Here is a 14,683-nt window from a genome sequence, read left to right on the forward strand (position 1 = left end):
CCCAGCACAGCTCAGTCCTTCTCAGACGGGCCAGGGCAGGGGTTCTAGGGCCCTCGGCGTCTGTGTGTCTTCCTCTTACTGCCATTCCTGGGGCCGCCAGAGACCAGTCAGGTTTTGAGCATCACTCTGGTTCAGTTGAGTGGAAGAACTTGTATCAATGCCTATTCTGTGCCTAGAAGGGAAATTTTCTTGAGGAAAAAAAAAAAAAAATGGTACCAAACGTCAACAATTTTTGCAAGTTTATTTATTAACTTTTTCCTTCTGGGATGACTCCCCCCCCCACACACACACACAGAGTCTTGATGCCATAATCCACTCCCAGTCTCAGCCAGCCCCAAATTATGTGCACACACATGCCCGGCACACTCAGGGAGGTCTCCGATTGCAAACCCAGAACTCGCCATGTGGGTTAGCCTTGCTGCACCACCATTCAGCCCCCAAATGTGGAAATTTTTTAAATAATGAAGCAAACATGGAATTTGTCTTAAGAGCAGAGCCTGGTAGGAGAGACAGACATGCTCACAGTGAATGTCAACATCATGTGACGTGTTATAGAAATGTCACGGAGGGCCGTGAGTCCACAGAGAAGGCATTGCTCAAGCCAGCCTGGGAGGCTTCAGGGAGGGCTTCCTGGAGGAGAGGGTTCACATCTGAGCCCTGCAGGAGTAAGTCTGCCTGGCAGAGAATGAGGTGAGGGCATCCAGGAAGAGATAACATCAGTGAATACCCAGGGTGGGGGGTGAGAGGACAGCAAAGTGACTGTGAGGGGACCCCCCGCAGGGCTGAAGAGGCTGTGGAAGTACATCTTGGCCAGTTGTCTAAAGGAAGACTTGCTCCTAAGATTCCAACAGTGCCCTTCTTTCTAGTACCTCAGTATCTGGAGTACCCTCCTGCAAGTACCCCAGGCCTTTCCTCGTCTTCCTCTGTAGCTCCGGCCTCCATCCAGTGGGCGCTGTTGCCATCCCAGCCTCTTCCCTTCCTCTGACTTCCCGTCCCCTGGCTCCCTCTTTTCCTCCATTCTCACACACACAGATTCAGGACAGTGGTGCCAGATGGAGGTGGGCTTCCTGGGGTTTCAGAGATAGGGAGTCGTTGGAAGGGCTTCCTTTCTTAGCGTTCTCCTGGGCTAAGATAGATTCACAAGCCTGCTAGCTTTAATCAGTTTGTGTTTGCCTCCTGCACGACACCAGACAGGCATGAGGATGGAACCGGGAACTTGGGAGGGGAGGTAAGCAGGCACACAGCAGTCCTGGCATGGCTGGCAGTGGTGAGATGTGCGCCTCGGGGCCAGCCAGGCTCCATGGCGTCTGCTTGCCTCAGCAACCTGCCGAGCCAGGGCTCCATGTCTGCAAGGAGCTGCTTACTTTACGCTGGGCCTCCTGGAGGAGAAAGCCGAGCTCCACTTGCACTGTGGCCCTCCTCTTGCCCCCCCACCCGGCCCCCGGCGCCCTGCTCACAAACGACTCTTCACTGCAGCCTCTTCCTCACCTCTTCTGGGTGCAGAGGGGGAGCCACCGCTTCCTCCAGGGCCTCTGGCTACCTGGGCCCATCTCTTCATGCCTTTCTAGGGAACTTGCCTGTCTGTCGTCTCCAGCAACTTCGATCTTTCCCTTCCCAGGAGGGCCTTCTCTTCAGCCATAAGCATGCTCCATCTGCAACCCAGTAGGCCCTAGTTTTCCACGGGCTTAACTCTCTCTCTCACTTTTGCTTTCTAGCCCAATTCCTTGAAAGCATACTCCTTTTTTAGAGAGAGAGATTTTTTGCTATAGGGTATGTTCACTCACACAGAGGGAGAGAGAGAAAACGAGAAATCACCTCCGGTGGGATGGCCATGCTGCAATCCCTTCTATCAATTCTCCTCCTGGGATTTTGGGCATGGATGCACACGCACCCAGCGTGAGTTTCAAGCAGTCTAGTCCAGGATTCGAACCACATTTAACTACATGGGAGTCTAGCACCTTAACCACTACGCCTCCTACTGGTCCTGAGAACATTGTTTCTGCATCTCTTATTTGCTATTAAATTTGGCATTTGGTCCTGTGGTCCAACCTCCAGCCTCATCATGCTAGTGAATTCTCCCATAAGCTTACTGATAGCATCTCTTTTTATTCTTTGAGAGAGAATTTTGCTATAAGGCACATGTCCTCGCCAGAGAGACAGAGAGAGACCGAGAGATAGAAAGTAAGAAATCACCCTCCAGGGGTGTGGCCATGTCACAATCCCTTCTCCTCCAGTCACCTCTTGGGATTTGGGGCATGCACTCATGCCCGGTGTGAGTTTCAAGTAGCTGGGTGCAGGACTCAGACCGCTGTCGACTACATGGGAGTTCAGCAACGTTACTGCTATGCCACCTGATGGTCCCCTGATAGCGTCTCTTATTCTCCAAAGCAAATGGGCATTTTTCAGGCTTTATCTCTCAGGCGTCTTTGCCAATACAGCACAACATGGCACACAGGACCCCCGTCCAGGCCTCCCCACCCCTCCACCATCCCAAGGCCACATTGTATGCCCCACTGGCACTCAATTGCTATAATTCTTCATATTTCTCAGGACTTCATTTTCTCCTATGGGCCTTCTCCTTTCCATCCCTCTCATCGCTCCTTGACTAGCTACCCCTGCTCATCCTTTGGGGCCCAGCGTGGGCCTCGTCTCCAGCAGGCATTTCTGCTTTGGCCCAGGCTGGACGTGGCACCTGCGCACCTGTCAATCTCTGTCATTGCTTTTATCAGATGATATTGTCTGTGTCCTCGTGTCTGTCACACACCTGTGGACTCCTGGAAATACCTTATGCTCTACCCCAGCATTCAGAGCATCTGCTGGCTCCCTGTAGTGCCCAGTGAATGTCCAGTGGATGAATGGATGAATCCTGCCTAGACAGTGTCCATAGGAGAGGAGATGGTGGAGTTGCTTTGAAGGGTAAGCATGGCCCTGAGTTTGAGGGGCCTGGGGGCAAGGGCATTCTTGCTTCCCTAGAAGAGAGGTTCAACATGGGGATTCTGGGGAAAGTTAGGGGAGCTCCAGGGAGTGTGGCTCATCAGGGGCGTGGTCTAAGCTGCTTTACCTGGGCTGAGGGACGCTCTGGGTCCATACACAATGGAGTTGACCCAGGGTCAGTCTGTCATTGGCCAAGGTTACCCTTGGGGTGGGAGGTTGAGTGGAAGGTCATAACCTTCTGGCAAAGTGGCCCCCTTGGGCCAAGGCCATCTGTGAGCTGTCATTAGCCTGCTGTTGCAGTCCTAGGTTGGGGGGCCCTGAGCAGGGCTTGCATGCAGCCATCCACTCGCAGTGTAGGAAATGTCAGGGAGCAGTGGTACCCCTTGGCCCTTTTGGGGAGCTGTGAACTACTGGGTATCGCTCAGGTGGAGGAAGTAGGTAGGACAGGTCCAGGCCAGCACTTGAGGCCCACAGGAGGTGCTAAGCATGCCGGTCACTTTGCTCAAGCCCTAGAGAGGGTGCTAGGTGTTGACTGCTTTGGATTGCATTAAAGAATACTCAAGTACAGTCATGAGTGGGTGGAGGAGGGCTGTCCTGGAGCCAGCAAGAGGGGGTGGGAGATTATTCAGTTGTCAAGGTGAAGGTAGTGAGCATCTGAACCAAGGCCGGAACAGTCAGAGGAGAAGTGGCAGCAAGGAGAGATGAAGGAGGCTGCAGGAAGGGATTTCTGGCCAGAGAGCAAGCTCAAAACACCTGCTCCTCCCACAAGGAAGAGCAGCTGGCCGGGTCGCGCTCGCTGCAGTGGGCGCACGGGCAGTCCCTATTTTTCATCATGTTCTAAGCCAGCCGTGGGCCATAGGACTTGGCTCATCCGAATCAAAATAGCTCACGGGCAGTGCAATTCTGCAGTTTAATGTGAAGGGATTTATTTCCCTGTCATCTGGATCAAAAAAATATATATTTATGTGAGGAAACATCTGTTAAGTCTCCTTTCTTTGGTGTGAGGCAGTGTACCTGGGGCCCAGGGGGTCATGAGGGGAGGATGGACATAACAATTAATCAAAGGTGGGCTCCTGCCTTCAAGTCGCTCATAATCCCGTAGGCGACAGGGACAGTGAATGCAACGAACCTTAATATCAGGCACACCGGACTGTGTGCTTCAATGGCAGTGTATGTGTGCACAGTTTTGTTTTTTTTCTTTTTTAGTTTCTAATCAACAGACATTTCTTTTTCACAGTCCTGGGCTGGGAAGTCCAAGATCGAGGTGTGAGCTGATTTGGTGTCTGGTGAAAGCCTCCTCCCTGATGCACAGGAATGGCGTCTGCTAGCCACGTCTTTCGTCACGTGTTTCACTGTGGTCTCTTTTACGAGGGCTCCCTCCTCACTATCTGATCACCTCCCCAAATTGTCACAAATATTCAAACTAGGGCAGAGCAATGTTCCAGGAACAAAAAGAAACAGGAACCAAACCTACTGACCTACTTGACACAGTCTCTACTGAGAGGCACTGAGGTTTCACACCGACTCCCAAGGAAACTTCCGGCCCCTGGAAGTCACTTTCTTTTTTTTCTTTTTTTCTCTTTAAATTTATTTATTTTTTACATTAATTCACTATACATCATTACAGCATACAGATGAATTTTCCATCCAAAATACACTGTGTATTGGCTCAATCAAGCACATCGACATACATATTATCAACAAATAATTTTCCAGTTCTTATGTCTTGCATACTTTGTTTTTCGTTTTGCCATCCTTGATTCCCTATCCCTCACCCTCTGCCCTGTCCCACCCTCCTCCCACATTGTCTCTGGTATCCATGGTTGCTTTCTATGCCTCCCCCCCCATTTAATTGATTTGCTAATGAACTTAGTCTAAATATATCCAATAGCTAGCACAGCTGATATATACCTATACATGAACCCAAGTCTGACTTTAGGCATAAACCTCAGTGAGTAGAATGAACATATTATAAAGTAGTACCCAGCTGGGGCTATATAGCTTACTGCAGTCATCAAATATGCATTTTTTTAAAATTTCAATACGAACAGTTTTACTGGAAGTGACTTTCTTGAGAGCAGGGTCTGGATCTGGCTCACCCCGGTATCTCTGGCATGCTGGATCTCGCTAAGGCGGAGAGGAGTACAGATGTGTGAGCCATACGCTCCCTGCCAGACAAAGGAGTGCTCCATCCCAGCCGTGGCCTCAGACGCTCTTGCTGTGCAGAGATGACACGGGAACAGAGACCAGAGGATGAGAGGGAGTCGATGGAAGAAGGAGGGCGTCCCAGGAGGGGAACCGCAAAATAAAGTCATTCTTTTTTAAAGAATTATTTATTTAATTTTATTAATTATGATGATGATTTTTAACATGCTATAGGGTATTATCACTTTTTAAAACTGGCTCACCAGAGAGAGACACGGAGAGAGTAGAGAGAAAGGGAGAAAGCATGCTGCAGATCTGGGATTCGAACTGTGGTCAGGTCATGTGGGAGTCCAGTGCCTCAACCACCATAACCCTGCTAGTCCCAATAAAGTCATTCTAAAGAAATAAATAGATAGATAAATAAATTCAGGGCCTGCAGGTGTTGTAGTGGTTAGGGTGCTGGACTTTCCCATCATCGACTGTGATTCGAGTCTCAGACCCAGCAGCTTAAACTCACCTTGGGCCTATATGCTTGAGTGCCCAAAATCCTAAGAGGAGAACGGAGGAGAAGGGTGTGTGGCCATCCACCCTGAGGGTGGCGATTTTTCACTTTCTGTGTCTCTCTCTGTCTCTAGTGAGTGCATGCACCCTATTGCAAAAATACCTTAACAAAAATTCCTGCAGGAATTAATAAATTGGGTCTGGCCTAATATAAGTCCACAGTACAACTGGAAATAGAAGCCCCAGAGTTCTAGATTTGGGTATTTTAGCCTGAACTTAATTGAATTCTTATTACCCTCTCATTACCTTAGAGAAAACAATTCGAACTCCTGGGGGGAGACAATGCCATGGAAACAGGACAGAATGAATAGTGTTAGTACGAAGGGTGGTCATTTACGTCTGTTTGAATCCTGGTAATAATGACTGATTGGTGCAGACAACGCTGTGTGCAAAGACTGTGTGCGACCTGCTTAAACCCCACTTTGGGATGCGTCTTTCTGGAAACTAATCCTTGGTGGAGGAGCTGAAGAACCTCTGGGCCAACCGTCCTTCTCCCCCCACTTTCCTTCTAGGTCAACGAGGAGCGGTTGTATCTGCCCCTGAAGTTGGGACAAGGGAAAATCAGTATCTTCTCCTTTGGCTTCCACGTGGTGGTGGAAACCGACTTCGGCCTGAAGGTCGTGTACGACTGGAAGACCTTCCTGTCCGTCACGGTTCCCCGGAGCATGCAGAACAGCACCTACGGCCTGTGCGGCCGCTACAACAGCAACCCCGACGACGACCTGGAGATGCCCATGGGTCTGCTCGCGTCCAGCGTCGGCGAGTTTGGGCAGAGCTGGGTGAAGAGGGATACCTTCTGCCAGGTGGGCTGCGGGGACCGCTGTCCGTCCTGCGCCAAGGTTGAAGGTTTCTCCAAGGTGCAGCAGCTGTGCAGCCTCATCCCCAACCAGAACGCCGGCTTCTCCAAGTGCCACAGCAAAGTGAACCCCACCTTCTTCTACAAGAACTGTCTGTTTGACTCCTGCATCGATGGGGGTGCGGTGCAGACCGCCTGCAGCTGGCTGCAGAACTACGCCAGCACCTGCCAGACCCAGGGGATTGCAGTGACTGGCTGGAGGAATTACACGTCCTGCTGTGAGTCCTCATAGCTCTCCAAGTAGTTCTCCCCCTCCTCCTCCTCCTTCTTTTTATTTATTTATTTATTTTTTTTGCTAGAGATTCTTGGTATAGAGTGTATGCGCTTACCAGAGAGGCAGAGAGAGGCAAAAAGTGAGAAATTACTCCCTTGGGGGAATGGACCCATCACAATCCCTTCTCTTCCATTCTCCTCTCAGGACTTTGGACACACACACACACACACACACACACACACACACACACTATCCTTCTCTTCCATGGCCTCCATTATTGTCTAGCTCCTCTGATGCAGGACTCAAACTGCAGTCACCCATCTGGGAGTCCAGCGTCTTAACCACTACTCCATCTTCTGACCCTGTTCTTCTCATTCTTGACTGGTGTGGGAGGCCAGTCTTCCCCCTCCATAGAAGTCAGAGCATGGGGCTGGCAGGTGACATGGTGGTTAGGGTGCTGGGTTTTCACATGGTTGACTGTAGTTCGAGTCCTGGACCTGGTGGCTTGCTTTCTTGCTTTCCCTCTCTCACTCTGTCTCTCTCTGGTGAGCTGTACATGTGCCCTATAGCACATTAAAAAAATAAAACAATAAATAATTATATAATAAACAAAATTATTAAAAAAAAACAAAACAAGAAAGAGCAGGTTGAGCAGCACAGTTTGAGGATGTGTTCTTGGGAGTGAGTTTGTTATCTAAATAAGGTAGGTGACCTCCATGCCTCTGCTTTGTCACGTGTGAAATGCAGTTGCTAGGCCCTTTCCTGGGTTACTCTGAGGATGAAATAAGATCACGCTTGTAAGCGCACAGCACCGTCCATGGCCTCTGGACTCAGCAAGTGCGTAATGCAATGCTAACCAAATACCGGCCAGGGACGAATTAGTGAGTGAGTTCTAGGACCTCCCGAGCCCGTCGTTGTGTTGATAATTTCCATGTTTTCTCTGTTATTCTATTTGACTCAGTGGTTGAGCTTATAAAACATCCCAGAGTATTAAGAGCACTGGAAAAGGAATTAAGGTCTCTAGCCTTTACTCTGCCCTGAAGGATCTGTGGGACCTTGGGGCAATTTGCTTTTCCTGCTGGTGTCTCAGTCCCCCCACTCCACAGAGCAGTGATAACGCTGCCTACACCGCTTCTGCTGCAGAACCTCGGCACGCTTGAATTCGGCAAGTGAGAGTCCGGCACGTTCTGTGCATGCTAAGGGGTGGGGTTGTTATATGAATGGCCTGGTCTGAGCCGAGCCTAGAGCTAAACACTTTGTCAACATGTTCTCATTTCTTCTTCTCAATAACCCAGTGAGTCAGGGAGAAACCCAGGCTCAGAGGAGTTGAGTGATTGGTCCAAGAGCATCCAGTCTCAGGTGGCAAAGGCGAGATTGGAACTTCTAACCCCAAAGCTGGGCTCTCACTGTTCCCATGCCCTGTCCTGGTGAACTGTGTCCTGGAGACAAGGAAGAGGTTGGGAGGAGAAACCACTGCCGTTCTCTCCTTGGTTCGTTCCCCATCTCAATCTCATTAGCGCTAGCAAATCTCTTTCAGAAGGGCTGACTATATAAAAAGGCTACAAATGGATGCTGAATGTGCGAAGCTCTCAGTAAGAGCTACAGCAGGGCTCCCGGGAATAAAGTCCCATTTTTATCCTGGAAAAGGGAGGTTCAGATAAAAACCTGAAGCAGTCTTTCGGTTTCACGCTCACGAGGGAGTGTCCAGACAAACTGGCCTCTGGTGACTACAATAAAATAAATATGCCTAAAAACTGTCTGGGTCTAGACAAAGCCCCAGAGCTGCCCTGGCTTGCCTGCCTCTAAATCAGAGAAGCAGGCTCTGGACCCAGAGGCTTCAACATGGTGCGGGACGGGGAAACTGATTTAGGGGGGTGAGTTGACCTGTTTCTCCTTGAGACCGTTACTGAGCAGTCGCTCTGTACCTGTAGCCCTGCTGTGGAGGCTGGGATGAAGGCCAGCCATAAAATACGCTGAAAGTTGGGACCAGCAGTTAGCGTAATGGCTATGTCACTGGACTCCCATGTAATCGACTGCGGTTCAAGTCCCAGACCCAGTGGCTTAAACTCACGCCGGGCGCGTGTGCGTGCATGCCCAGGATCCCAAGAGGAGAATGGAGGAGAAGGGATTGTGATGTGGCCATCCCCCCGGGGGGGGGGATTTCTCGCTCTCTGTCTCTCTATCTCTCTGTCTCTCTCTGTCTTTCTGGCGAGCGCACATGCCCTATAGCAAAAAAAAAAAAAATCCTCTCAAAAAAAAAAAAAAAAAAGAATATGCTGAAAGCCATAACTCTCAACTGCAGTGGGCAGAAGACTTCATGGAAGAAGCTAATTTTCGGACCAGCAGTTAGCATAATGGCTATGTCGCTGAACTCCCATGTAGTCGACCGCGGTTCGACTCCCAGACCTAGTGGCTTAAACTCATGCTGGGCACGTGTACGTACATGCCCAAGATCCCAAGGAGAATGGAGGAAAAGGGATTGTGGCGTGGCCATCCCCGCTGGGGGGTGATTTCTCACTTTTTGTCTGTCTCTCTGTCTTTCTGGTGAGCGCACGCGCCCTGTAGCAAAACCCCCCTCCCAAACAAAAAAGAAGAAGAAGAAGCTAATTTTTCGATGGGCTGGTGCCAAGACACTCACTTTGATTGACAGATCTCAATTTGTTATTAAGTTTCTTTTATAAAAGTTATTTGATTTTTTATCATTATTATCATTTTTTTAAAAAAGTGCTACAGAGCATGTGTGCTCACTAGAGAGAGACAGAGAGAAAGGGAGAGTGAGAAAGCAAGCCGCCAAGTCCAGACTCAAACCACGATCAGCCACGTGGGAGTCTAGCACCTTAACCGCCACACCACCCGCTGGCCCCACGTGTGTCTATTTTTGTTACTCGCAGGAAGGGAAGAGAATGAAGTTAGCAAGCTCCCAAGACTTACCTCCAAGGATGAAAGTCACTCCATCCCTAAGGAGCTTGGAGCTTGGCTAGGGATAAGAATCTGAATATGATTTTCCCCTTGTTCTCCTGGTCCCTCTATTAGCAACCCTTTCCTGCCTCCTCCCCAAAGTTCCGTCCAGACTCGTGGTGCGTCCTCTACACACTGGCTGACCTAGCCACGAGGCGTTTAATCCGTGGCACTCAAAGCCATGTCCTGCCCACGCTCAGGCTCGGGTCGCCTCCCTGCCTGGACCAGCTCTCTAGTAGGTCCAGAGCTGATGCGTCAAGGCCGGTCGGGGACTGGGCTCGTTCCCATCACAAGGAGGTTCAGACTTTCTCTTACCTCGGCATTTCAAGACGGGGCAATTATCCAAAAGATAGTGCACTTGAGGAGACTGGGGTTGCATGACAAGAGGAAAAGCTGAAATAGATTCTTTAAGGATGGCATGAAGATGAGACTAGGAGAGGGGGCACAGTTGGAGACAGCCGAGTTTTCCATCTTGAATTTCAGAAGCAGAGAAAAGCTGCAGGAGGCTGAGTCCTCATGCAGCCATTCGACCTGAGCACACAGGAAGCCGACTTGAATCTAGTTTGTGCCCATTTTCCACGAGACGTTAACCTCAGGGGTGAGGCAGGGCTGACACTCTCCCCCCACCTCCTATGCTCCTAAAAATGAACGTGTATCAACACTCACATGTTGAAATAGGAGAAATGATGCTTTCAGAAGAAAAGGAGTGAAATCAGAATGGCCTGTTAAATTTGTGTTATTGGTTACAAGGTAGAACGCTGGTGTTTTTCAATGATATTGGCTGTTCCTATCAATGGGGTAAATTGTGACTTGATTACTTTATTTGTAAATACATTGAAAAAATGTATTTTCACACAAGTCGAATGGGCCTGGAGGGGGGGTAAATTGTCTTAATTACCAACCCCTCTTTAAAATTCATTCAGTTGAGTCTACCATCCTTTCTGTTCCTTAATAGAGAACTTTAGAGTATTAGAGTCAGAGTACAGTAAAAGAATACATGATGAATGAATACATTCCGGGCCTTTAGCTCTTCCTGTGCTGGGCCCTATTCTAAGTATGATAGATGGACTCATTCATTCACTCCTCACCCTCACTCTGTAAAGGAAGAACGAGTCACAGTCCCATTTTCTAGAGAAGAAAATGGAAGCTTAGAGAAATTAAGTGACTGGCCCAAGGAACATGCTTGAGTGAGCTGGAAATTGGCTCCGGAGCTCGCTCGCCCCTCTGACCTGGTCCCGGTGCCTGACACACAGTAAGCGCTCGGTCAAGGTTGGTGATCTTGATCATGTTCGATTTTCTTTTTTCTTCTCTTTTCCTTTCTTTTCTTTTCTTTTTTTTTTTGGAGAGGTTTTTGCTATAGGGCGCGTGTGGTTGCTAGACAGACAGAGAGAGACGGAGAGACAGAAAGCGAGAAATCACCCCTTGGGGGGATGGCCATGCTGCAATCCCTTCTCCTCCATTCTCCTCTCGAGATCTTGGGCACACACGCACACATGCCGGCGTGAGTTTAAGCCACCGGGTCCAGGACTCGAGCCGCCGTCGACTACATGGGAGTCCTGGGGTGGTTTAAACCCCCGGGGCCCGGGCCGCGCGCCGCCGTCGACTACATGGGAGTCCAGCGACATAGCCATTACACTAACTGCTGGTCCTGATCATGTTCCATTTTCTCAGAGGCCGCTTTTGCTCCTTCAGAGTCCTAGGTCCAAAGTCTGGTGATTAGGGTTTTTCTTACATATTCCTCTGCACACTCAATAAATTCCTATTGAATCGTTTTTGTTCTTTTTTTTTTTTTAGTTTTTACCATAGGGCACTCGTGCTCACTGAAGAGAGACAGAGAGATAAATTACTCTCCACCTTTGGGGGAGTCAGGGGAGAATGGCCACACAGCAATCCCTTCTCCTTTAATCTCCTCTTGGGATTTTGGGCATGCACGCACACGTGCCCAGTGGGATTTTTGAAGGTGTCAGGTCCAGGGCTCAAACCATGGTCAGCCTTGTGAGAGTTCAGTGCTTTAACCACTATGCCACCTGCTGGCCCACTATTGAGTAATTAAAAAAAAATAATCTGACTACTGCACCTACGACTGTGAGTATTAATAGCAGAAGCTCTCATTAAATGCCAGGCACTGTGTGAGGAGCGCTACAAATGCGTGTGATTTTATCGTAACAATGACATCATGAGGGAGATATTCTCATATTCTCACTCCTACTTTACAGACGAGAAAACAGCTAGTAGAGGGTAAGTGACCTGCCCCAGGTGACACTGCTGGTTGGCAGTGGAGCTGCGGGTCAGGTAGATTCCGGAGCCCTTGTCCATTCTATTGTATTAGGTTGCTTTCCAGGGGGATCCATCCAGCCTGGTCTGCCCAGGGTGCAAATGCTCAGTTTACTGGCCATGGCAAGAGGCATTCTTGAGCACGTTACAAGTCCAGATGTCAGTGAATCACTATTAGGAATTTTAAAGTTTATTTTTTGATAATCAAATGTTTGTTAGCCATCTGCCATGTTCTCAGCCCGATTCTGGGTGCCATGGAGCAATTAGAGGATAAAATATGGGGTTTGTAGTCTAATCAGGGACATCGGATCTATGTGAAATACAACAATCATCTCTAAATTGGCAGTACATCTTCCCAGATATGCGCAGAGCATTGGTCACTGCTCATAGTGATCGAGATAAGTAAACTAACAATGAAAAGGAAATAAGTTACTATTGGCACCCGAACAGAGAGGACTACCAGTGAGAAGATGAGGACGTCCAGAAATAAGCCCAAACACGAAAGAGAAATCAGTAGACAGGATAGGTGGCATTTCAAATTCCTGGGAGAAAGTGCATTTATTATTCAGTAAATAGTAAAGGGACCAAGGGCAGAAGAGCTGGGGAAGAGCTAAATCTCTTTTTCATGCCTTATGTTGTGGGACGGCTCCTGTGGTGATAGCCAGGGTCTCAGTGTTTCAGACAAAGAATAGAATGAAACATGCCAATAGTGAAAGGAAAAGGTAGTTCATTAAATAGAAGAGAAAGTACACTCCCAAGAGGTAGGAGCAGGCAGAGAAAGAGTGGCTCAAAGGGCCCAGCAGTTGCATTCTGCGAGATTTATCATTTTTAATCTAGGTAGTGCTGGTTGGTCATTGGCTGGGACCACTAATTGCTCTCTTCTCATTGGCTCTATCAAATGTGGCTGGGCGTACTGCTTCATCTCATTGGCTATATCAAGTGTGGCTGGGCCCACTGCTTCAGCTCATTGGCTATATCGAATGTGGCTAGGCCCACTGCTTCTTCTCATTGGCTATATCAAGTGTGGCTGGGCCCACTGCTTCAGCTCATTGGCTATATCAAATGTGGCTGGGACCATTGATTCATCTCATTGGCTATACCAAATGTGGCTGGACTCATTGATTCATCTCATTGGCTATATCAAATATGGCTTAATCAGCTAAACATCCTACCCTAATCTCTTACCTACATTACCGTGGGTGGGGAATTTTCTGCTCCGATCAGTCTTTCTGTTTCGCCACCTAGGCAGATGCTCCAGCCCTCTTACCCACTTCCATTTGGTAGCTTTCTCCTGCCTCACTTACTCCAAAACAGAATCCAGACAGAACAAAGAACATAAAAAATGAAGTTATAAAAGCAAAGGACTTTTGGGGGGGAGGGGGTAATCTTGCAGTGGAGCTGGTTATTCTTTCTAAGCAAAACACCCAGAGTCATAAAGGAACACTTACTAAATGTGATGGCATTAAAATGTTACATTTCTCCATGGTGAAGACAGAAGCAAAAACAAAAACAATCAGACATTTTTTAAAAAACTGAAGCAGAGTCAAAAGGCCAATGATAAATATTTTGTAACACAGAAGACACACATGTCTACTTGTACTTTACAAAAGAGCTTTTACAATTTAATTATAGAAGTTTTTCAACAATACAAAAACATGCATAAGGCCTGAAAAGGCATTTTATGGAAGGACATACAAATGGCTCATAAATGAATGAAAAGACAATCAACCTCACACACAAAACAATGCAAACTAAATAAAGAGATAGCAGATGCGGCATTTTTACAACTTTCATATCCTGAGAAAAGGATGGAAAGCTTGGTAATAAACAATCAGTGAGTGTGTGGGAAAACAAGCCTCCTTCTGGAAGCCCACCGGGAAGATGTACTGGCACAGCCTCTTTTGAAGGCAACTAAGTAGCATTTGAACCCTTTAAACCCAGTCATTTCCCTCCAGGAATTTATTCTGCAGATTCACTTGCTCTGGAGGACAGAGACTCCAGGGCCGGTCACGGCAGCAGCACCACAAACACGTAGATACACACCCCGAGCGGCAGTGACAACAGTAAATCACGGCCGAATGGGCGGAATATTGTTGCCGAATGGGAGGAATATTGTCACCAAATACCAACGAGCAGAAATGAGTGTATATTATGCCTCAATTTATGTAAAAAAAAAGCGAGTGTAGAATATACATGTTTGTGTGTATACACTCACACACATGCTTGTACACACAGAGAACATTTCTGGAAGAATTGCTTATAATCGACCAGAGGTTGTATATTGTTTGCTGTTTCAACCATAAGAAGATATTTTAAACAAAAAATGCCTTTTAAAGTAGTGGCTTAATGAGTCTCTTATATGTGTTAGAATCCATAGACTGGTGTACTCCTAAAGCCGGCTTTACCACTACGTAATTTAACAAAGAAAGCCCGAAATCGATACTGTATATGGGAGAGAACAGAAATCCCCTCGTAACAGGAGTTGTTCTTCTGGCACACATTAAGATAATAGTTTCCGTAAAACTTGTAAGGAACCCTGTCTTTAAGAGTGGCTAATAAGAACAGTGGTTAGTGTAATGGCTATGTCGCTGGACTCCCACGTAGTCGACCATGGTTCGAGTCCTAGACCCAGTGGCTTAAAACTCATGCCGGGCGCATGTGCATGCGTGCCCAAGATCCCTAGAGGAGAACGGAGGAGAAGGGATTGCGGCGTGGCCATCCCCTCTGGGGGGTGATTTCTC

The 14,683-nt window shown here is 48.1% G+C and overlaps 1 protein-coding gene across 2 annotated transcripts in view; it reads left to right on the forward strand.

The window, feature by feature from the left end:
- Positions 1-14,683, forward strand: part of TECTA (tectorin alpha) — a 95,940-nt gene that overhangs the window by 46,724 nt on the left and 34,533 nt on the right. For both annotated transcript variants that reach the window (XM_027771978.1, XM_027771979.1), the window contains exon 11: positions 6,153-6,714. In XM_027771978.1, coding sequence (XP_027627779.1) covers positions 6,153-6,714 — 562 coding nt within the window. The remainder of the gene's footprint in view (positions 1-6,152; positions 6,715-14,683) is intronic.

This window comes from Tupaia chinensis, unplaced genomic scaffold (assembly GCF_000334495.1).
Source record: "Tupaia chinensis unplaced genomic scaffold, TupChi_1.0 Scaffold000247_1, whole genome shotgun sequence".
NCBI classification, from domain to species: Eukaryota; Metazoa; Chordata; class Mammalia; order Scandentia; family Tupaiidae; genus Tupaia; species Tupaia belangeri.